The 24,735-nt window shown below is 35.2% G+C and overlaps 4 protein-coding genes across 5 annotated transcripts in view; 2 read left to right on the top strand and 2 right to left on the bottom strand.

The window, feature by feature from the left end:
• Window positions 1–9,861, bottom strand: part of LOC134239038 (transient receptor potential-gamma protein-like) — a 67,112-nt gene extending 57,251 nt beyond the window's left edge. For both annotated transcript variants that reach the window (XM_062721182.1, XM_062721183.1), the window contains exon 1: window positions 9,784–9,861. In XM_062721182.1, the coding sequence (XP_062577166.1) occupies window positions 9,784–9,819 (36 nt within the window). In that variant the 5' untranslated portion in view covers window positions 9,820–9,861. The remainder of the gene's footprint in view (window positions 1–9,783) is intronic.
• Window positions 9,862–11,429: 1,568 nt separating this feature from the next.
• Window positions 11,430–12,803, top strand: LOC134239048 (zinc finger protein 224-like). The gene has a single exon (XM_062721193.1). The coding sequence runs from the start codon at window positions 11,430–11,432 to the stop codon at window positions 12,801–12,803; it is 1,374 nt and encodes a 457-aa protein (XP_062577177.1).
• Window positions 12,804–12,932: 129 nt separating this feature from the next.
• On the bottom strand, window positions 12,933–20,139 carry LOC134239037 (multifunctional protein ADE2-like). Its single transcript, XM_062721181.1, has 8 exons — window positions 20,013–20,139; window positions 18,887–19,084; window positions 18,380–18,558; window positions 17,839–18,046; window positions 16,808–16,977; window positions 15,603–15,780; window positions 13,463–13,621; window positions 12,933–13,354 (listed from the first exon to the last, which is right to left on the bottom strand). The coding sequence occupies exons 1-8, from the start codon at window positions 20,023–20,025 to the stop codon at window positions 13,191–13,193; spliced, it is 1,269 nt and encodes a 422-aa protein (XP_062577165.1). The 5' UTR covers window positions 20,026–20,139; the 3' UTR covers window positions 12,933–13,190.
• On the top strand, window positions 20,129–24,573 carry LOC134239036 (amidophosphoribosyltransferase-like). Its single transcript, XM_062721179.1, has 13 exons — window positions 20,129–20,184; window positions 20,335–20,395; window positions 20,734–20,878; window positions 21,044–21,180; window positions 21,578–21,711; window positions 21,872–21,984; window positions 22,092–22,231; window positions 22,360–22,461; window positions 22,551–22,679; window positions 22,842–22,969; window positions 23,111–23,332; window positions 23,661–23,781; window positions 23,891–24,573. Exons 2-13 carry the CDS (start codon window positions 20,389–20,391, stop codon window positions 24,028–24,030), a joined length of 1,518 nt encoding a protein of 505 aa, XP_062577163.1. The 5' UTR covers window positions 20,129–20,184; window positions 20,335–20,388; the 3' UTR covers window positions 24,031–24,573.
• Window positions 24,574–24,735: the final 162 nt, after the last annotated feature.

Raw genomic sequence — 24,735 nt, 5'->3', positions numbered from 1 at the left:
CAATATTTTTATGATTACAAATACCAATGCCGTCATTTAATTTTCAATTAAAGACTAAAAAATGACGAGAAGTGTGTCTTTAAAAAAATTGGGAGATCAGGTGCTTTTTTAGAATCTTTTTAATGTGTTTGTCTTTTTCATTCTCAGAAAATATACACTTTAAAACGTGACGTTTCGTTGTGACGCGGCGACACCCCCTATGCTCTGTGTTTTAAAAATCTATAAAATAAATTCAAATAAACATCATTGAATTAAAATTTCAATGTTAATTAGATTTATATTTGTGCATCTTTTGGTGTATTGTATTTGATAATATGACGCCAAACATAAAAGATATGGACACTGTGACATTACTTTTGGATCAACCCTCGTAGATGCAGATTTGGAATGGACTTGCTTCAAAATCTTTAATCTGAGGCCTGTTCATTAAAGTGAACATTCGCAGCGCTCGCCAAATTTCCTTATACCTCCAACAGAAATATTTGTGAGCCCTTGCTCTATTGAACAGGCCTCTGGTCATTCATCTGAAAAATGTGGGTCAGATCAAACAGTAAATCTGAAAGTGTCCATTGCTAGATTATCAGACCTGCTAGTTTGGTTTTGGTAGGGTCAATATTCACTCATCTGGAAAATGTAGGTCAGATTTATGATCCAAAGCAGGTCTGGTAGTATCCATCCCTAGATGCATTATCCCTTTAAGTTTTATGTAAAGCTTATACTGTAAATCACTTTTTATTCGCGAGAACTTTATTTTCGCGTAATTACGCGAGACAGTGAGTACGCGAAAATTTCATTCTCGCGTATAATAGTATTCCTTATGATTATATAGAGAAATATTACCAATTCGTGAAAATTATGTCTCGCTTATAAAGAGTCAATGACTATCTCGTGAAAATAGGTGTCGCGAAAATTTAGTGATGTACAGTATTTAATTGAGAGTGAACCTGCTCCAAAAATTTCACCATTTCACTCATCTGAAAAATGCATAGCAAAGATCAACAAGGCTGTTAGTGTACATGTTTATATCCATCTTTATATGCATGCAAGTTTGGTTTAGGTGGGGCTTATAGTTAGTTGGGGATGGACTTGCTCCAAAAACTTTAATTCACTTTGCCAGAAAATATAATGCCCTGTTCACATGACGAGTTTAATTCGCAGTAAATTAATGCGAAGTAAACTAATGCGAATTAAATTGTGTTCACACGACAGCTAATGCAAAGTAAACTAATGCGAATTAAATTTTTTCCTTCTACAGTCAGGAATCAGTAAGTCTATTTTGATGTCATTTGTCAATCACGTCATGTATGCAGAGCCATCCTCTGATACACCATGTAGTGGCTACAGGCATTCATTGATTTTAGTGATTAACATACTTTCCCTCAATTTTTGAACCAAATATAGCACAAATACCTATATATAACCACCAACACGTGTCCTGTGACTTAATTCTGGCCTTACGCATGCGTCAAAATTTAATTCGAATTAGCTTCGCTTAGCGTTTACACGGAGCTAATGCGAAGTAATTTAATGCACAGTAAATTAATTCGAATTAAACTAATTCGCATTAAGTTCTCCGTGTGAACGCTAAGCAAAGCTAATTCGCAGTAACTTTACATTTAATTCGAATTAAGCTCTCCGTGTGAACAGGGCATAAGTCATATGCAGCATCCAAAGCAAGTCTGCTAGATTCGTACCAAATGTTAAGGGGCTACAAGGGTGAAGGGGAATAACTCTTACTTCAGGTGAGCAAAAAACTTTCAAATTCAGTAATTCTCAGTAGCTCGGTGGCCAAATTATAACCTATTCAATTGGATTTTTGGCTTTGAATGTTCATACTCCAAATATTACCGGTATATAAAATTGACATCACTTACCATTAAATTTGTTTAGCTATAGTGAATTTGCAAACATATATATTCAATCATTGATCACTGCTTCCCTAATAAAGATATTCCTTAGTTCATTATATTTGAAGTTAATTAGACAACAGAGACCTCACCTATCTTCTGTATGGTGACAGCTTGACTAATTCCCTAACCAATCCCAAGGCAGTGTCAAATGTCAATATCAATATCAAAACATACATTGCTTCAAACTTTCCTAAAATGTATGCTTAATCTTACTCCAAGACACATTTAATAGGGTTTATAAAAAAAATTTCATGGACTAGCACTGTAAAATTAAAACTGCTTTTGAAAGTATTTGATAAAATTTTTTTTACAGATAACCGTTTCCTCATTAAACATCCTCGTTTGATACAGGGTCTCTATCATCTAAATACTGCCTGTATCATTGACACACACATGCATGGCCCGCTTTTGACTTATATCCTGCTTCCTACTGCATTTTCAAAGTTTTTTTTCTCTTGGTTTTACACAAAATTGTATCGAAAACTGCTGCTCCATGACAATGGTTACCTCCCTTGTGCCAATGTTTTCCAAACTCTCTAGTTATCTGAATTATGACAAGCAAACTATCCATCCATGATGGTTAATTTTCTGCCTGTCAGGAATGGGGAGCTCTTTCTGGGAAGTGGAAGGATGAAAAAAAAATCTACCATCTTCAATACCTTTTTTGCTGAAGATACAGAGGATGAAATGAGATTAGGCCTATTTTAGCTTGACAGTATCTTGGAAACCGATTCATTGGAAATGAAATCATTTGACAGTCATCTCTTGATTATTGTGGCCGTCTGTCCACCATTCCTATGCCTGATTAATTACTTTTATATATCATTCTTCAATAGCATTTATTCTCTTGATATCATCTATTTCATTATACCAGTGTCTGGTTTCACTTGCAAGAACAAAGAAAAGATTAAATGATATTTTTTCTGGTATAAAATACTATAGAGTGTCAGTTTTATGTTCTTAAATACTGATATAAGTACCTTTTTTAAGGTTATAGCCTGATCCAAAGGATTTGAAATCAGCAGTTAAGAAATTAAAGATGCTTACCAAAATGTCCCTGAATAAACGCACAGTTCTATAATGTCTATCGGTTTAACTGGATTCAAATATATATGATGCATAAAATGGCTTTAGCATACAAAACAAGAGGCCCAGGGGCCACATCGCTCACCTGAACAAATTGGCTAGGAAAAAGCACAAATCTGATCAGAACTGAAAAGTTTACTGAAAGGGGAGGGGGGGGGCTTACAAATGTCTTCATAATAATACAGTATAATACTTTGCTGTTCTTGATAAATGGATTTTTTAAAAACATTTCCTTCCTATATATAACTTCATAAAAATTTGAATTTGATTCCCCATTGCTTCCCTCCCTACCCTAAAGGGCCATAATTTGAATAAATTTAAATCAGGATTTGAACAAACTTAATTCTACACTATCCCAAAATGCTTCCATATAAAAACTAGAATCACTAATCATGGCTATGCTATTCTTGAGAAGAAGATTTTTTTTTCAATATATATTTTAATGTAAAACTCGGATCCCCCATTGTGACCCCACCCTATCCCTGGTGGTTATAATTTGAACAAACTAGAATCTATACCTGAGAATGATTCCATATAAATATCATTAATCATGGCTTTGAAGTACTTGGGAAGATGATTTTTAAAGATTTCCCTATCTAGTCCTAAATAAAACTTTGATCAGCCATTTTAGCCCCATCCTATCCCCGAGGGTCATTATTTGAACAAACTTGAATCTACACTACCTGAGGATGCTTCCACATGAGTTTCATCTTTCCTGGCCCAGTGGCTCTTGAGAAGAAGATTTTTAAAGATTTTTCCTATATATTCCTACGTCAAACTTTGATCAGCCATAGTGGCCCCACCCTACCCCCGGGGGTCATGATTTGAACAAATTTGATATATATTCCGCATGAGTTTCATCTTTCCTGGCCCAGTGGTTTTTGAGAAGAGGATTTTTAAAAAATGCCATTAATTTTTCTCTAATTCAAAATTATCTCCCCTTGGAAAAGGGCGTGGCCCTTCATTTGAACAAACTTGAATCCCCTTCATCTAAGGATACTTTGTGGCAAGTTTGGTTGAAATTGGCCCAGCGGTTCTTGAGAAGAAGATGAAAATGTGAAAAGTTTACAACGACAACAATGACGACTACGACGCCAACGACAGACAAATTTTGATCAGAAAAGCTCACTTGAGCCTTCGGCTCAGGTGAGCTAAAAATTCTTAATCACATTAACTTACAATTCTAAGAACCAAACCATGTTCCCAAAATCTATTACCGGTAATCAGTTGTAATGTCTAATGGTATGGCCCTGTCCTTCAAGGAACTTCATTAAGCTTCAGAGGGAGGAATTCTCGACTAATTCTGACAAGTTTTGTGAATCCAAGAATTTAATATATATATTATAACTGGCAGAGTTATGGTCCCAGTCAGTTTTCAAAAATGACCGACAGTTTTTGAGGCAAAAATGGGATTCTTCAGACCATCTGACAACAGTCTGCAGTTTATTGTTGGTGGCCAATTCTTTCTATTAAAACAGCTGTTGAATTAGTCCACTGATCAAACTACAATCACGGTCTGACCATTGGTAGACCGTTTGCTGAGTAGATCGTTGGTTGGTTAACATTTGGGAATTAGGTTTTTGTAAATGTTGACCAATGGTGAAAATCAAACTGTGGACTAATATATTGAATGATCAGGGAACAGTTGGCCGACTTTATAAATATTTCAACTTTTAAAGGAATTGGTTTTCCTAGGAATTAATGTGACTACGCTGCATTGCCAAATACTAGAGTTGGGCTATCAATTTTTCACAGCCGACAATGTAAGAAAAATTTGGTTCCCAGAACAATTGTCTTAAAAGCTACCTCAATTAATTGCATAGAATATTTTCAAAATAATTTTCGGCACTCTCATTTTCTACTAACTTTTATACAGAATTGTTTCAAGAGTAAAGTCTCCTCTTGCCTAATGTATCAATTTTGTTAGAGGACAACACCCTCTTTAGAAGACATGAAATATTCAGCAAAGGAGATTTCCAATGATTTGCTATCTGTGTTAACTTTATTCATGTGACATTTTTCTGTTTGATTAACCTCAAAATACAGTCAAACTTCGGTATGTCAAACTCTGATATCTCGAATATCATGGATATATGGATATGTCAAAGTGATTTGGAAGTCCTGATCACATATTCTTTAAGTATTTAACCTTCGATATCTCAAATCCCCGGTTTTTTCAGGTTCGAGATAACGAAGTTTGACTGTACATCAGTTTCCATGACAATCTGTGTTATCTTTATTCATGTGACATTTTTTTGTTTGATTAACTTCAAAATACGTACATCAGCTTCCATGACAATCTGTTAAACTTTATTCATTTTTTTGTTTGATTAACTTCAAAATACATCAGCTTCCAGGAGGGAGTGTTTGAAAGAGAAAATAACCAATCAATTTTCCCCAGTTCTTATATTTCCTGTATTTATTTCTTTATCTTACTGAAATTCTGAAAAGAAGACATTATACATAATTAATATGGCTTCTGCCTTTCAAGAAAGCTTATCCTGTGGAACAAAAAAGCATCTAGATTAAAGAAAACTGTCAAATGATCATCAAAATCTGCCAATATCACAAAAATTTATGGATTATTTCAGACAGGTCTCTTTATCATGTGGTATTTTAATCTTCCTTTCATGTTTAGTAAACATGCAGGCATAGATATTCTGTATAAAGAGTACTTGGTATTTACAATAAAAAACATATGAAGAAGAAGAAAAAAATTACAATTTTAAGGTTCAATTGACAGTTAAAGTCAATCATGGTGTTGGAAATTACCGGTAAATGAATTCCATCATTATTTTAAAAAGCATACATGTTAACCTATTGTGATGAAAAAGAGGGAGATTCAGACCTCAAAAGCGGTAGCATTGCGCGCGTGTTGTTTAACGCTTGGATTATCGATATCTTTCATGTAATATACATGTATATTATAAGCCTTAAATGAAATCAGGTACCTACACTAATTAATCTTAAATATCAACAGCAAAGAAGAAGACAGAAACATCTTAAGTTTGACATTTGTACAAATTCAAATATTTTTCATGCTCATCATTTTGCTTGGATTGGCTGCTTTAAGCCTTTTGACAAATAGCCTTAAAATGTTCATTCAGTTTTTAAACAAAACAAATGATGGCATGGTTTAATCTAGATCTAAAACAAGTTATAAATCAGATTTCCCGCGTTTAAAAACGAAAGTAGAGATGTGCCACATGGCTTGGTCAATCGAGTGATTTCTATTGACTTTATTGATAAAGTTGTGAGCTTCTGTGCTTTTAAAGACAATGTCAAATGTTTTCATCTAATTCTTAAAAGCTGTATCTCCTTTTTCATGGCAGGGATGTTGATTAATTTATCGTAACCAATGTAATCACTGGTAGTCTTATGTTGTTGTCGTTGTCAAATCCGTGCTTGAAATCTATGTACAAAGCGTTTGTATGATTCCGTGTCAAATCACGCGATATCTAGCGAGATTTTATGAGAGTGGCTTCAAAAATGGATACCCAAGCGAACCAAAAATACTTTAGATTTTGTAAAAAGCGGTTTTCTGAATAAATCAGGCGGGAGATGGAGTAATAGGAAAGGGAGAAACATGTATGTAAAAAGTAATAATGAATTTCATACATCCCAAATCTTTTCTTTGTTAATCAAAGATTAAGTTTAATACATGTAATAGGAAAGGGAAAAATGTATGGCTGGACAATGGAAATGTCTTTTAATTAAGCACCTACATCACTAGTCATGTGCTCTACCAACTGAGCTACCCAGACCAATATATACCCAAGACCCCAAAATTACAAAAATTATAAGGATGCAGCTTTGAAGCATTTGATTGACTACTCAAGAAAATTTAAATGAATAACCCATTCCCACCCCTCTCTCCAAATTATAAACATTCACTATTGATTTTGTGGTGATGCTCACAATTTTTTTTCCGTCTCTATACCAATTAATGTGAAGCAATTTTGGGAGAATAGGCTTAAAATGGTTGTCAGTAAATTTATCATTTCCATAAAACTTTGAGTCAGCATTTATTGCCCACTTGACTAAAATACTTCTACAAGACCCTAACCAACAACAATTGACCAGGATTTATTGGAATACTTAGCGGGCAAACAGGCAGCACTCTCTGGCTTCCACAATAGACAATTAAGTTAACAATCAAACTCCAAGGACCTAACGAGACCATTCTCAAGAGAATGGCGTTTACTAAATATTGACAGCTTGAACATCAACATCTTCCATCAATGTCACTTTATAAGAGTTACAGCACCCACATTTCATATCAATGTAAAGCCATAATCTCAACAGCAGCCAAAAGGGCAAAAAATATTACAAGAGAGACAACTTGTTCTAAATGCCCACTGCAACAATACCTTAGCATGAAGATTGTGATGAGAAATATCTCCCAGAACATGACCTTTATATAGGTACCGTACAGGTAAATGTCCAAAAAATTACCTTCACATAAAACAGGTATACGCTCAAAAAAAAAAAGGTTTCCATCTAAAAATCATAATATATCAGGTTTAGTAAGGAGTCTGGATTTATGTATATCTAGTCTTAACCTTCCTTTGTAATTTGCATTTAAATAATGCCCTCAAATTTCTGTACATTCATAAGCTTTAGAAAATTCTCTTGAAACAAGTTCACATTTAAAACAATTCATTAAAAACAAGCTTAATTTTTTTTTTCTGAACAGTATTCTCCTGCCCAGAATGATTGCAAACAGAAATGCTACTTTGTGACATTCCTAGTTCAAAGATTTCATTCGATATGGAAAACATCAGTGGACAAATCCCTTTACATTTCTACAAATGAGAGCCATTTACAGTCAAGTCTTGTTAATCAGGACGCTTGATAGCTGAGTTGTTCCTTTAGTAATGACAGTAGAACACGCTAAGAGCAAACAGGCTTATAATGAATTGACTCCTATAGCAGTGATTTTTATTCTCCATGGCTTAAAAACATATTATTGTTAACCTAATCTGATGAATTATGTTTGTAATGAAGCAAAAGCATCCTTTGATGGCACTTCATTATGATTTTATTGAATTACATGTATAATATGGTGTAGATATAAATGTAAATTCTAATTCTATTCATAGCATCACCATCATGGAAGCTTGGTTGTTTAAATGCTGGCTCAGTGATTGGAATGTCGTGGGTTCAAATCACAGTTGTAACTGCATGGCCTAAGTTGATAAAAAAAATAGGTAGCATTTGTTCCCTCAACAATTGTGCTGAGACTATGGAGTGAAATTTGCAGGTCCTTCATACAAGACTTGAAAACTGATGCCCCCATGTCACAGAAGGTGTTGAACGTACGATAAAGATCCCTCATGGGATGTTCTGATTACTTAAGTTCAACTACTGTAAACGTACTACATTTGGCTGTGTATTCTTTTTAACGGCTTGGGCGGAACGCAACTACCGCTAAATCAAGTACAACGCTAAATGTCTTCCACATATACACATATATTAAATAAGAAAATGAAGAAATGAGCTAAATCAAATACACACTAACTTATTCAAAAGTCAATTTCCGCCAAATATCGTACACACTAAATATAATACATTTACAGTATTTACATTACCGGGTAATTTGTTACAGGAAAGGAGAAATTGTAGGGCTGGACCAGGAATCAAAATCAGGACCCCTGCATCTCTACTCTGGTGCTTTACCAACTAAGCTATCCAGGCAAATAGCCATGCCCAAAACCATTACAATTTCTCCTTCCAGAAATTTTCTTTGCCCTCAAAGACACAACACAAGTTCTTACTTCCCCTGGCTGGACTTTCACTAGCAAGTCCAGGGATAGTTGATGGCACTAAAGTGTGTTACAAGAGAAAAAGTATGACTGGTCTCACCGTCTTCAAATCATACCCAGTACCCCTCAGCATCCCTACTCAGGTATTCTATTGAGATACACTGGCCAATATTCATGACCCAACCCATTACACATTTACTTTTTTTATTTATATCCTTTACTTTATGAGCAAGAGGAGTCGGAAGCAAATTCAAAGATGGGTGGCTAATTGAAACGGGGGGGGGGAGTCATTGAAACACATCATGTGAATTGACAGTTAAAATGTGATTGCTACATGACATATAGAGCTCTAGTATGGGTTTTTTTTTGCCAAACAAGTGTTTCATGCATTTTCAATGCTGATATTATGCCTACCTTTGAAAAATAAGTGAGGGGTCTAAGCCCCCCTAGCCCCCCGGCTCCGATGCCTATGTTGCTTAAGGGCATTATATGTCTGGTTTTCTAGATCACACACTCAATAATAAAGTTATAAATCTTTCTTTTCATTGTGCTAAATACAACAATTTATAATCTATAGATAATACATTTTTACTTCAGATAGATACATTCATTGACCAGTTTATAGGAAACATGCAATTTGTTGGACTCAAGAACCAAACTATATGCCTGAGGCCTTTGCATGTTGCTCTCAAACTCAGTCGACGAGTTCTTTAGTTTTATATACAATTTTTTCGTGTTCTGGTTTCCATGTTTGTAACAATTGGTTAAGGTATAGCTGATCCTGCCTACATTGTGATGTAAAATAAAATATAATAAAAGCTATACTATCTCCTTAACAGGTCCATTTTCTTACTCAGCAGTCCACATAACCTTAGATTGCTCATAAAACAAAAGAAATGTAAGACTTTACATAGGAAACTAATTTTAAAGGTATGACAATGCAGCTACATATGTCAATTTATGACATTAATCTATTAATATCTTTATAGTAAATTATTTATTCGTACATTTAAGGTACTCACCATGCCTAAGGAAAAAATCTGGTTGTGACGTTTCATCTCCGTATTGTCTGTTCATATCCTCACCAGTATTAAACCCTACAGCAATCAGAAAAATCAGTGCAGTGTCATGTAAGATGGATTTTAATGGCAAATCATGTAGTCAGAAATAAAATCTGAATACCTTACGCTGGTAAGATAGAAATCAGTCATTATACTAGAGATAGAGACGAATGCTGGTGTAGATCAGGGAGAGATGTATACCTATAAACTCTGATTAAGTACAAGTCTCTTCCATCAGGTCCACCGAGACCCCTCAACGATCCCCCTCTCCTCCTTCTACACTTAGCTGATGATGGATCCCTCCTCCGGGAATTTCTACAACATAAAACACAAAGATCGAGAAAATGCTGAGAAATTGGCCACAATCTTAGAAATGTATCTTTTTATTGGTGGCCATGTGATGGATGGACCTATTTAAATTTGTGCATCATTACTGTCAAAGATACATGGCTATTTCTGTTGATCAATAAGACACGAGGAAATAGAAGTCCACCATCAATTGATTAACCGGATAAGAATTTCCACCAGAGTCATTGAAACATATCATGTAAATTGACAGTTAAAATGTGATTGTTACATGACATATAGAGCTCTAGAATTTTTTTTTTTTTGCCAACCAAGTGTTTCATGCATTTTTATTGCTTTAATTGTGTATTTAATCCACACGCCACAGTTCTATTTGATGTTCTAGAAATTCAATATTATCTAAGGTGTGTGAGGCTAATTCACAAAAGGCCCTTTTTATACTCAGCTATTCAGAAGCTGAAATCTTGGTTATGTTGAGAGGTTAAATTTTCCTCTAAACAATTAAAGAATTTTTTGACAAGCTAATTAAGTAAATTATAGCTACAGAACTGTAGCTTTATTGTTTTATATTTTAGTCTAGCTCTTTGACCATTTATGCTACAGATCTCGTAAAAATCATGTACTTTCTTGCAAAAGATTTTCTGTGCAGGGTTGAGGAGAATTTCTCAACCTTCCAGCATTGGTCAATCAAATACCTTTCATTCCCTAATTTTAACCAACCTGAAAATGTACGTTATCCATCCTCATGTGTAGAAATTGCCAAGCCCTGTCAGATAATATGCTTTCAGGATTCAGATACATTGGTCCAAAAGAATGTCACAGTGAGCAGGTGATAGTTTTGTACATCGCAACTGAAATATTGAAAATTCACAAAGCAGTTTGGGATTGCTCAAATATAGCTAATATTACATTTACTGGAGTAGTTGCTCAATCAGTCCTTCATGAAATTCTTAGCTTGACCACAATGTTTCGGCTGATGTCATGGAACCCCCTACCCCCAATCACCGAAATGCTAAATAAATTTAATTTTAACCCCCCCCCCCCCCTTAAATTTTTATTACCCTCCGAAGTTAAATTATTTTCGTTATCCACTTTTTACATTATCTTAATCTTAAAACGTTTAAAGTTACGTGTATATGGTACTTGTATACCCACATGTAATTGTATACTTTTCCCGCTGCCATCGAATCATTATCCGTACGACTAACCATTCCATCTTGTTAGTTCAATGAACGAACTATCCAGCATCTGTTATCCCGTCGACTTCCGAATTTACGATTGACAAGCCAAAAAATTGAAAAATGACGATTTTTGATCAAACTTACGCAGTATTTTCCCCGAAATTTCGCGAGGAGTTCTACAATTTTCCAAATGATGCAATGTTCCAAAGAATATGTGACTGTGTCGGTGTTGTATACGTTCAAGAAGACGACGGTGATAAGTTACTGGGTTCGTGGGAGTCCGTGAAAAAGGCACACGATGTTCTTGCAGCTTACCTTTTACTTAAATCATTGAGTACCCCAATGGCCTTTTCTGACAAATCGGAGAAAACTTCTCTCTTAACCAGCACGGATTTTGACAAGAGTGAAAGACGAACCTCGCCCAGTGCAACCGAGACCCATGTCAGCTTTGCTTCAGCACCCTCGGGCTTCAACATGAATGGTGAAGTTTTTCAAAAAGACTACATGCACTTTGAGGAGGGAGATGAATCTTTTGACTTAGATCCTCACTATAAAGCAGAGCTTGGCAAAGTTAAACCACAGTATGATGACGAAGGTCGCGTTGTATACAACTGCGACATATGCAGTTACTTTGGACACAAGAGACACAACCTAGTGGTGCATAAAATTCGCACACACATTCGTCCATATAAATGTGGAAATTGTGGCAGAGGTTTTGGATTACGTAAAGATCTCCGCCGACACCACAACAACAAACGCAATTGCTCCAGCTATGGAAAGGATTACAAAAGACATTGTGGAGAAAGAAGACTAAAGCTGAAAGATTTGCGGTTTTTAAATTTGGATGACACAAGTCAACAGGAGGCAAGTTCAATTAATTATGCAAATCTTCCTGAAAATGCCAGCAAAGATGACACTGACAGTTCCACATTTGTCGGAAAAGATACAGAACAAAATACACTCAATACCATAGAGTCTAATCCGAATCATAAAAGGGGCATAAATATTGCTGGTGCAGAAATATTTAATAAATACCATCCATCTGTTTTAGATAAAGAACAATGTAATTCTGAATTTGAAGGCAATAAAACATCACATCAAGAAGAGGGAAATCTTTCATCTAGTAATATTGATACAGAAAAAATATTTGTGAAAGCTGAACCAGTTGAATTTACAGCCAGTCAAGCTAATGAAAATCATTACAATTCCTTTTCTATCCATTCAGAGCCTTGGAATAAAGCAACATTCCACAAAAAGCCTAGTAATCCAGAGCTAATAGAAGGGGGTCAATTCAAGTGTGCCATTTGTAATTTCAGTTCTCTAAAAAAGCAGCAAGTTGAGGATCATACTAAGAGAGTGCACTGTAAAATATTTGAATGCACTATTTGTGGATCAATGTTTGGTATGAAGAAGGACCTGAATCGTCACTATCGTAGAACCCATAGAATACATTTTAAATGTCGAGGCAAGGAGTCTCATGGATATGCAGACTAAGAGATGTTTTTGTTAACATTTTTTTTAAAGGAACAAAAAACTTGTACCATCCATTATATCTCATTCTATCTCATTCATGTACATGTAATTAATTATATAAACATATAAAAAAGAGAGAACAAATAAAAATTCAGTATGTATCATTTATTAAAGATATGTCAGTTTAATGCCTCTGTTAAACCTAAACAAATCTTAGAAACATAAACTTGGTAAAGACTGAAAAAAATAACAAATGGCACTTTAATGTATACAAACTTCTGAATGAAACATGAGATTAATATTTTTCATCTGCATGAACATGGTCTACATGAGTTGTACCTGAAATTTCATGCATAATATGAACAGGAAAAAAGGTTCTGAGTGAAAGAATTTATGTCTTGTCAAGAATCACTTATCATTCCTGGACTTTTTATCTGCTTCTTTGAGACCAATCCAGGTGTTAAGTTGCTTGGCCCGGATCTTACTCCAGATGACATGATCACTAAGGGAGAGAATCTGTGCAGCACACAAAGCAGCGCCCTCTGGGAACATCACTGTGCTGCAGCCCAGCCCTGTAAACAAACTTATTTGTAAATATGACACAGAACCTGTATATTTTTTCTTTAAACCACTAAAATTAGACCCCTCCTTAATGTGATTTTACAAACCAAGTTGCTTACCTGAGGGTAACCTGAGAGATGACCAGATGTCATGTGATCCCCAGTCCCCGGACAGAGGGGGACAGTTGATGACTGGCCACGTGGCGTTTCCTGAGAGAACTGGACCCAGACCATTACTTCTGCCTGCAACTGCTATAAACACAGTGGGTATTCCTTCACCTGAAACAGAAAAATAGTCCAGATGAAAAAATTAAGATCTCTAAATGTTGGTTATTAATAACTACAATCATTTTCTGAAAAGCCTATAAATATTAATTATGTTTTTGGAGTTGAAAATCAATTACAGGGGGCACTTTGTGCTGATTATTTTTATACATTAAAATTGACAAAAAAGGGGAACAAAAAAGCACAAGTTCTTGGCTGCAAATCTGTACGAGGGCTGTTCAGAAATTATTGAGACAATTACATTTACTCCATAAAGGATGGAGATAATTTCAGGAAAATTCATCAACATTTTATAAGGCCTAGAAAAAAAATATGTTTGTTTCTGCTTTCGGGCTGAAAAAATATGGGGTAGGTAGGTAGGCAATTTTTTTTTTTTTAAATTTTTTTTTTTTTTTGCTTCTTTAATCAAAACGTGTATAGTAGTAACATTAATGAATAATGACAAAAGAAATGGTGTTTTCAAGCATTTCTGTGAGTTAAAACCTATAATAGAAAGGTTATCCAAACTTCTTTCTGTCTTGAAAAGCTTGCAAAGTTGGAGACTAGAACGAATAAGAACACTTTTTTTTTCTAGGCCTAAAGCAAAATTTCTTATTTCTATGACAATAAAAAAAGTTTCGGTGAAATAATAAACATGCATATGTCTATCGACCCGGAGCAGCATCACTACGTAATTTTAACGTCACGTCAGCCATGCAGGGATGGTTTCATATGTAAAACGATCGGGAAGCGTTTAATCTTTTTCCTTCTTTGTTATTACATATAACATATTACAAAAATCAAACAGTCTCTTTTCTTGAACTATTCCTTAAAAATGCATGCTGTTGCTACCCGAGTGTAATATTTTCATATGTGGGAAAAGATGACTTAAAATCATGCAGTGCCGATTTATGCAGCGCGGGTCAACGATAATTGATTCCGTAACGATATTAATACCATACGTAATAACTGATGGTGGTCCGGAGCTTTTGATTTTACTCTGGTTGAATTAATTGTAAAAAAAAATGTATACCTATGAAATAACAAACCCTAACACATTATTTTTTTCTCGTATTTATTGTTTTAGCAGGTCGTTGTGTCTGGAAAAGAGTTTTACATTGCGCTACACAAAATTTTAGGTATGTTCGCTGCTCCGCCCATGACGTCAAAATCCATTTTTTCGTTTTTAGCAGATTTCTCTACCACGCATAATGTTTTATGGTCTCCGTATTCCTGATCAAAATTCTATCAAAGTTACACAACATGAATTTGAATTAAAGCTGAAAAATTATACACATAGACAGATATATTTCGCTCTTATTATGAGTCCACAAAGAGTTAGAAGGTTGGTGTTACATATTTTCAATATCTTATTTTGAGACTGCTCCGGGTACCCCTACTGATGACGCATTTATATATCATTGTACAGAAAATATTTAATATCTGTAAAATATTTTTTGCTTTTATTAATTCTTAATGTATGTCAAACGTATATTCAAATTTTCACCGAAAGACGTTAATTAGAAAGCAAAATATACACAATGTCTCAATAATTTCCGAACAGCCCTCGTATAATAAAAAAACATTCAAATAAGGCCTAGAAAAAAAATATGTTTGTTTTCGCTTTCAGGCTGAAAAAATATAGGGTAGGTAGGTAGGCAATTTTTTTTTTTTTTTTTTTTAAATTTTTTGCTTCTTTAATCAAAACGTGTATAGAAGTAACATTAATGACAAAAGAAATGGTGTTTTCAAGCATTACTGTGACTTAACTTATAATAGAAAAGTGACCCAAACTTCTTTCTGTCTTGAAAAGCTTGCAAAGTTGGAGGCTATAATTCCCTGGTTGAAATCTTGCACATCATGGGACAAAAGCATTAAAAAAATATTTAGGGTCGGCACTATAAATTAGGGTCGGTCGGGAAAGCGGAAACAAACATATTTTTTTTCTAGGCCTAATTATGGTGGAAAACAACTCTAACAAAAGAACTTTGAATACCTTCATACTCAGCCAGGATTTTCATTGTCTCCTCAGTGCCTTTGTGGGCGGAGGTCACCCTCAGTTCACAGGGCACGCCCAGTGTCTGGCAGTTCATCCTGATCTTCTCACTATGGGCCATGTCTGAGGAGGACCCCATCAGAACCACGGCTCTGGCCTGGGGTTTGGGGGACAGCAGCTTTTTGAGGGGAAAGAAGGACTTTTACAATTAAACAATGAAGAGAAGCCAAATCAACTTTGAAACTTTGGGGGGAAATGTTCTGAATGTTATGTTATACCTCTAAAAATCTCCATCATTCCATCAAAAAGACTAAGTATTTAGACCATGAGATGATAATATGAATTATATTACAAACAGTAAGACACAGAAAAATAAATCTTTAGATCCCAGGCCAAAATTTTCAGACTTGCTTCTTTGTTCCGTTTAAGCTTGTTTTTTTTTTTTTTTTTTGATATCTCACAATTCTTTTGACTTTTAATGAGTTATTTTACTGAGGAATACAGTGGAGCCTCATTTAGACAGCTTGAGGTGAGTGGTGTGGCTTATGAGCCTTATGTCTACCAGGTTATGTTCCATCACTAATCCAAAACACCATAATGTTTCTAGCTTCTTGTTTTAAAATGTAACTTATTCTAATAACAATATCATTGCCATTCAAAATTATTACCGGTACCAACAGAGTAGGTCAGCTCAATTCTGCTACATTACAACTGTAAAGGGCATAGTAAACTGTGATGAAGGCCTGTCATGGGAGAGGGGTTAATTATTATTCTTACTTCCTATGTAGCTTGCAACACAAGCATTGATTGGTTACAGAGTCAGGTGTAAATTTCCGTGCACCTGACTTGTGCCAGGGGTAAAAAAAACGTGACACAATGCATACTTTCTCTATGATAAAAACCAAAGACATGTAACATGACGTCACGATGCATTGTAGTACGTAGTTATCTTATCAATAGATTGAGACACAGGTGATTAGACTCTAATGTTTACAAAGATTTTTTTTATGGGTACATGTACATAGGAAATAAATTCCTTATCCAGGAACAATCAAGGGTATATGGGGATTTACCCCAGGTTTTATTCCATACACCCTGAGGCTTTACCCAAGGTTGTATTCCATATGCCTTTGGCCTCAGAGTGTATGTAATATAACCCGAGGTAAATTCCCATACACCCTTGACTGAACCACTAATATTATTACCTTGACCCTAACAGCCACCCATTCAAAGTTCCTCTTGACCATGTCCAGGGCATCTGCAGTCACTTCCTTTAGTTCTCTGTAGACCTGCTTATCCTTCATCAGACGCTTGTCTCCTGATGGCCACAGACGCCAAGAATCACTGTCTATCACATCAGCCAGTAGGATCTCCCCTTAAATTAAAAAAAATCACATAAATATTCCAGAATTTTTCTTTCTGACTTTCTTGCAAGAAAACAGAATTAAAACAAGATGTGTTTGTGAAACACTATAAGTTTGAAAAAGCTATTTTTAGCATATAGGTCACAGTAAGGTCACATGCATATGGTCAATGACCTTGGTGTCTTTTGAAAGAACTTAATTAGTGGAGTATGCATACAAAATATGAAGTCTCCATAAGTTATAGCGAAGGTTCAAAAAGGCTATTTTTAGCATATAGGTCAAGGTCAAAAGGTCATTGACCTTGATGTTAATTGGAAGAGCTTAATTAGAGGAGTAAGCATACCAAATATGACATCTCTATCTCTCATGGTTCAGAAGTTATGGGGAAGGTTAAAGTTGACAAACAGACAGACAGGACAAAAACAATATGCCCCCACCCAAACTATCAATCTAGGTGCATAAAAACAACTTTCTCAATATGAAGGGATATAAAGGATGCTCAAATTATTTTCCTTTTTACATAAGAAACTCATGCAGGAGTTCAAACACTTTTCTGAATTTTTTGATTTACAGTTCACTGATCTGTATGCAATAACTGTGAAACTTGTACTACCCTGAATGAATAATATTGACATGTTACAATGTATATATCTACACAATACTGTATACATGGAAATTTTAGCCGCCGTGTAAATTTCACCACTTTCGTCCTCGTCGGAAGTGGGCAAATTTAAAATGGGACGAATTCAAAGTAAACAGTATAATATCTTAAACAAAAATCTTTCTGGTCGAATTTAAAATGGGGCAAACTTGTTTCCATTTGTGAAAGGGCGAAAATAATGTGGGGCAAAAATAACCCTGTATACAGTAACCTGTGCTGGGTTTAACTCCAAATTCTATTTTCATGTCGATTAAGCTGCAGTCCAATGAAGCCCAGCTCCTCTCCAGGATTTCAAACACCGTTACTGTTGTCCGGCTCATGATGTCCAGCTCATCCCGACCAATCAGAACGCCTCCTACCTTAATCTGAGCGGCGAGGCACTGCTCGTACGACCACTGGGGGTCGTGGTTCTCATCATCCTGAGATAAATAGACAAAATTCACTTCTGTATGCTTTAAAAAAAAACTACAAGGCATTGCTACTTTATGTTCTAACATGGTAAAACTGGTGAAAAGGGTCATCACTGCATATATCTGTATCCATTACTTTTATCAAAACACAGATAGATCTGCACTCTCTGGTGCAAATGAATCTGTATTTCATAATTTTCTAGAGCATCTGGTTATGCTCAGATCTAAAAGATTTTCAATATACATAAAAATTTTTTGAAATCAATTTTCATCCAAAAAGATCTTCCTTCTACTAGTTCACCTTAGAAGAGAACACAGAGGCAGTATGCATTATACTGGTACCTTAAAGAAGGTCTCTTGTTTAGGGGGACAGAACCTAAATCCCTCTTTGACCCCTTGGTTTCTCTTCAGGAATGACCCAGTTGCAATCCTCCTTGTGACCCATTCTATGGGAATCATCTCACACTTGTATCCAATGAATGCCGTCTCTCCCTGGCGCCTCACAAAATGAGTTTTTATACCTATAATTACATTTCTTGTCAAGTAACATTAAGAATGAGATGAATTTAGTTCTTTAAGAGTACCTACACAAATATACTGAACAAAATATGCAAGTCAGTAATTGTTTCATTTATTCTTTGGTGATTTTTTTTCAAACATTCAAAGAATTGAAGAAAGATTAATATGAAGGTTAGATAGTAATGCTCAAAAGTGCCATTCCATTATGACATCATAATATCAACAATTAAACCAGGTATAATATTCATTTCAATGACCAGACATATGATTAAATAGGTAATACACATACTCTGTGCTCTTTTCAAGATTATAAATGACTGCAAACAGTACCTGCAGCATTCAGTAACTCAAAGATGGCGGTTGTTGTATCTGTGGAGATCGCAGCCTTCCCTTTCAGGTCGTGGGAGCGGTCCCCATCCCCCGCCGTGATGCGGTCCTTGGACTGTAGCACCACCAGTTCTGGGTCGTCCGCCGCCTGGTACACCACCTTGGTCTTACCCTCAATCACCACTGGTCCTAGTTTAACTTCTGTGAAAAAAATAATCAAGATAAACCTACAATAGCAATAGTTAACTTAATGTTTCCAAACTCCCTTCCCTTCTTCCATTCTTTTGACATTTTTTTTTCTCTCTATCCCAACTACTGCTTACATCCAGCAAACTTGTTTTCCTTGCCCCTGCCTTCTTCTCCTACACCCCGTAACTCATCCTGTCTCATAAGCCAGGGTTGTCCCTATAGCAGGGGGCATTTACAAAATACAAGGGGGGTTGATGTTCCTTTCCTAATAGAGGATTAAATGGAGAATACAAAAAAATAAGGGGGGGGGGTTTATATCACTATAGGCGGGGAAAATCCCTGCTCCCCTGTCGTAGGGACAACCGAACTCAGCTCTGCCTTCCTCTATGTTTCCACTCGAACACCTTTGCTTCACATGATATCCCCTATCATTTTACTGAATAAATATAATGATAGTTGGTAAGGTATACTATCCCTGCAATATATCCTTGTGACCTTGACATGTACAATACATCCTTGACCTTTATTATACAATATTAATCTGACCATAGCTATTTTTTTCTCTTAATTTAGATTTTTTTAGTGTGGGCCAAACTCTCAAAAGTAAGTTTTAATGGGGACCCAAATATCAAGAAGCAATGCAAAGCACTGAATGATGTGTAAACCTATGCTAATTTTTTTTAATTTTCTCACCTGGAACTTTTCAACCTTGACACCAATTAACTAAGGCATCACAAAATGAGTTAGGAAAATTAAGTGTCAAACTACAGTTGACACTGAATGAACTTTTGCTGCCCGACCAATTAAATTATAAAAAGCACCCACTCGCATCCGACAGTTCAAACCCGTCAACATTTCTTTCTCTGTAAGAGGTAAGTTTGTTATATATAACTTTGATGATAAAAATTATTATCTGAATTTTAAAAATACCTAACGTTACCTTTTTCTGTCATTTTCTCCGTTTTCTTTCAAGAATATTGCTGAAAGAAACTCCACGTGTTTGTCGACTCGCGGTGCTTTTTTCACGGCTCGTGAACACGTGTTTAACTATTTTTAGATTCTCCGGGATAATTTAAAAAACAGGCCATGTGTGATTTTATTAACATTGATAAGTGAGTAAACTGAATATACATGACCCTGAGAAATCTCTGACTATACTATTTTTTGTTTGTTTGCTTGCCAAAATATAGCAAATAACAAATGCGATCGAGAAAGCGATTTTTGATTAAATATCATAAAAATCCCTTTTAATTTACTTTCAGGATTTTGTGGATCTCAACTCTTATATCCTGTGATCAATAGAGAATATCGCTAAAATGGCAGGTAAGTATCTTTCATATATTATTCTTTGATATAGTTTTCTATATTTACTTTGTTTGAAACCAACCTCTGTATCAGGGTCACTCAAGACAACCACGTGTACCGCTATAGTGAAATAGAGGTGCGGATCCCAAAAAGTCCCAATGTTGTTTGAGATTAGATACCCCTCAGGACATGTATGAACTGATGAATAGTAGTTTATATTTCTATATTTTATATAAATGTATAGTCATACCTTTTTTTTTTAAATGTACAAAATTTCAAAGCTTTTGAAATCAGTCTCACTGTCCGTGTCAGATATTGCTTTAAACAATTCTAACAAATTTCATACAAAATTTTAGGTATGGTTGATCACCTGAGTACACAGGATGACACAGGACTGCGAGAAGCATGTGGGGTATTTGGTTGTGTGGCGCAGGGGAACTGGCCTACCCAGCTAGACATAGCACATACCATATACTTAGGACTAGTGGGGCTACAGCACAGGTTAGACTTTGCTTATGTCAATCAATGATCATTTAACCATAAGCACTCCTCAAAAAAGCATTTCATGCATTTTACTCAAGCTCAACCCTCCCGTCCCTATTCTATAGAACCTTCTAGTGCACCAATAAAATTGATAGTTTTTTTGGGTTGATGTGAATTTTCTAGGGGACAGGAGAGTGCAGGCATTGTGACCAGTGTGGGTACCAATGACTGTAGATACAGTATAAAGAAGGGCATGGGGCTGGTCAGCAATGTATTCTCAGAGGAAGATCTCCATAAACTCAAAGGCAACATAGGAATCGGTAAAAATATGCAGTCAATGTTTTGTTAATAAAAGTATTCACTTTTCTGTTCAGTAGAGGAATTTCTCCTAATATTATAAGCATTGCTTTAGTTGATTCTAAAAATTCTTGTGTCATAAAATCTAGCTGTTATATAAATTCATATAATTAATTGAAGACATGTTTTAATATTTTTTACTAGTCTCTCTTCATTTCACTTTTATGAGATAAATGTGTATTTTTTTTTTACAAGCCAATGATTTACTCTATAATAAGATGATCAAGTACATACATAAAATTACATATGCATTCATGCAGTATCGATATCATTTCAATTTTTTTTTAAAGATAAAAGTAAAAGTTGAAGTCTTCAGACAACTGAATGTTTTTAATTTTTAATTAAGGACATTTAATTTAGGTCACACCCGCTATTCCACTCAGGGAGAATCTGACACCATTAATGTTCAGCCGTTTGTTGTGGAAACCATACATGGATTGATAGCTGTGGCTCACAATGGAGAACTAGTTAATGCCAAGAAACTAAAACAAAAGGTTGTCTTAATTTTCTTGTATGATATCAAAAAATGAAAATATTTCAACTATGTGAGAATTTCAAAATCAATTTAAAAAAAGGATAATTGAACTTTATGGTAAACCATACTCAGTTTTTTGTTTTTATTTTTTCATGTAACATAATTGTCTTGTTATTTAGTTACTGAAGCATGGGGTGGGACTCTCCACGGGAACAGACAGTGAGTTGATAACACAACTTCTGACACATACCCCAGAGTGTGGGGAACCTAACGGAGCCAACTGGATTGGAAGGTATGATCAGACTAAAAGGGGAATAACTCTGTCAATTCGAAAATACAAAGATACATGCATTTTTTTTAATTTTGTTTTTTTTTTAATATAATTCTTATATTTTTTAGAATCAAGAAAATAATGGAGGAGACTGTAATATCATATTCCCTGGTTATCATGCATGATGATAAAATATATGCAGTCAGAGATCCATTTGGGAACCGCCCCCTCTGCCTGGGGAAGCTATTGTCTGTGGGATCCATTAAAGGTAGGGATGAAGGTGTCTGCAGGTACCATCACAGGTAATTCTGATCATGCCAGAGGTCTCATGAAATTTCAAAGGAAAAACATACCAGAAATGGCTTTTGCATTAAGGTTATGTGTCCTTTGTTGCAGACAATTCCAAGAAAGATGAGATGATAGATGGCTGGATTGTATCTTCTGAATCTTGTTCCTTCAACAGCATAGGGGCCAAATACTTCAGAGAAGTTCTACCAGGTATGATATCTTTTAGTGTAAGACAATCAATTAACAGTATTGTTTTTCCAGATTTAGTAACAAAACCCAAGAATTTCTTTGTTTTTTAGGAGAGGTGGTAGAACTGAGTAAGACAGGAATAAAATCAGTGTACATGGCACCCAGACCAAACAATAAGCCGCCCGCCACCTGTATCTTTGAATATGTCTACTTTGCTAGACCAGACAGTGTCATGGAAGGTTAGATGTTTATTAAAGTCTGATATTAAATTATATTAAAACAATAATAAACTTTGAATACCTTTTCAGAAGTCAGTGATATATGGTACATGTATTTTTTCTATTTTCATTTTGAGAATCATGTGAATTCAGAGAAGTCAATTGTTCTTGTTTTGATTTCAGGACAGATGGTGTACAGTGTCCGTCAGCGCTGTGGTAGACGACTGGCCAAGGAGGCCCCGGTGGAGGTTGACTTGGTCAGTACTGTCCCTGACTCTGCCACTCCAGCGGCCCTGGCATATGCTGCTCAGGTATACAAACAACATTTTTATACTGGTAATTAACTTCAACTGAAAAAAAAAAATTATTCTGCAAAAAAAAAAAACATTCATTAATTAGATAATTAATTTAATAAGCCATCCATCTTATATTTTTATTTTTCTGAATTTTAGCTTGGAATTCCTTATGGGGAGGTATTTTGCAAGAATCGTTACGTTGGGAGAACATTCATCCAACCCAACATGAGGCTGAGGAAGATGGGGGTCACTAAAAAGTTTGGTCCACTGAGTGAGAACATTAGGGGGAGGAGGATAGTCCTGGTGGATGACTCAATCGTGCGGGGGGTAACAATGATCCCCATCGTCAATCTACTGAGGACAGAAGGAGCCAAAGAGGTAAGGGATTATAGGGAATAAGACCAATATTAAAACCAACAATAAGGAAGTTTATGTGTTATGAGTTATCTCCCTTTAAGAAGCAGTCCACCAAGCCAGACAATTCTTCACAGTTTAGAGAAAATATGTTTGCAAGGACTTGAAAAAAAGTTTGATTTTCAGTACAAGAATATGCTATTAAAATAAAGATATTTCCATTGCATCAAATCACAAGTCAGCAAATGAAGCAATATATTTGATCTAAGTATTTTAAAAGTTCTTGAGTGTGGTTTAATTTCTAACTATTATTCAGTTTTATTCTAAAACATGAAAATTTCTCTTTGTATAGGTACACATTAGAATCGCCTCTCCTCCCATTAAGTATCCGTGCTATATGGGGATCAACATCCCAACCAAACAGGAACTGATTGCCAACAAAATTGAGAAGGAAAAATTTGCAGAGTACTTTGGTGAGTTACCATAACAAATATTCACTTATTCTCCATATAACCAGTACTTGGGCATGGTTTTCAATTGATCTGTATATTTATTTAAGATTTTTTTTATGTGCATATAAAGGTGCGGACAGTCTACAATATCTGACCGTGGAGGGACTTCAGCAGGCAGTGGTGGAGGGGATCAAAGGGGACGGGCTGGAAAACACAGGGCACTGTGTGGCCTGTCTCACTGGGGATTACCCTACTAATCTAGAGTGGTGAGGCAAGGATCCAAGATTTTGTGGGAAAGGATTGCAGAATCAACTGGAAATAATATGTCTGTGATTTTGAAATTTTTATTATGTATCTGACTTACTCAAGAAAACATATCTTATGTGCTGCTCAAAGTTATTTTGATTATACTCACAAATATTAGTGCCAACTAAATATTGTACATTTGAAATGCATTAAAATTTTGCAGGATTTTCAATATCTTCAACTGGCATACATTGGTGCTAACAGACTAAATCTAAATTAACAATTTTATAAAGTGTTCAGCTGACTGTGTTAATATGTTAAATGTGCCATCAAAGAGACTATAATTACATGTACGTTTGTATTGTTGGACTAAAACAAAACTGTTCCATTTGATTTTTTAAAGTTTAAAGTTCATGCTGTCATTTATTGTATGTAATTAGATGTTTACATGTTTATACAATTGCCTTTTTTACTGTTTATGAGTTGAATTGAATTTTGTACAGAGAATTTTTCTTTTGTCTTGGAGGAATGTGGATCTCATTTTATTTCAAACAATTCAATGTTGTAGTTTCTTGAATATATGTATTATTTTTTGTGTTACAATATTTACTTGATTTTTTATTAAATATTTGAATAGAGTTGTGTTTAAATTTCATGATTTATTTTTTTATCTTTTCTCCCATGTTTCTTTCCCTTGATTCATGAAAGTTTTTTTTTTGCATCAGAGCC

This window comes from Saccostrea cucullata, unplaced genomic scaffold, assembly GCF_032062105.1.
Source record: "Saccostrea cucullata isolate Sc308-1 unplaced genomic scaffold, CSIRO_AGI_Scuc_v1 ctg149, whole genome shotgun sequence".
Classification (NCBI taxonomy): domain Eukaryota; kingdom Metazoa; phylum Mollusca; class Bivalvia; order Ostreida; family Ostreidae; genus Saccostrea; species Saccostrea cuccullata.
The sequence above is the reverse complement of the archived record's forward strand: the minus strand, read 5'-3'. Positions and strand labels throughout refer to the sequence as shown.

Coding starts and splice junctions, on each gene's coding strand:
- LOC134239048 (XM_062721193.1), top strand. CDS start 11,430: ATGACGATTTTTGATCAAACTTACGCAGTATTTTCCCCGAAATTTCGC.
- LOC134239037 (XM_062721181.1), bottom strand. Junction 15,781..16,807: donor GGGTGGCTGTTAGGGTCAAG/GTAATAATATTA, acceptor CCCCTCAAAAAG/CTGCTGTCCCCCAAACCCCA. Junction 13,622..15,602: donor AATCCTGGCTGAGTATGAAG/GTATTCAAAGTT, acceptor TTTCTGTTTCAG/GTGAAGGAATACCCACTGTG.
- LOC134239036 (XM_062721179.1), top strand. Junction 21,712..21,871: donor CCAAGAAACTAAAACAAAAG/GTTGTCTTAATT, acceptor CTTGTTATTTAG/TTACTGAAGCATGGGGTGGG. Junction 22,232..22,359: donor GTCTGTGGGATCCATTAAAG/GTAGGGATGAAG, acceptor CCTTTGTTGCAG/ACAATTCCAAGAAAGATGAG.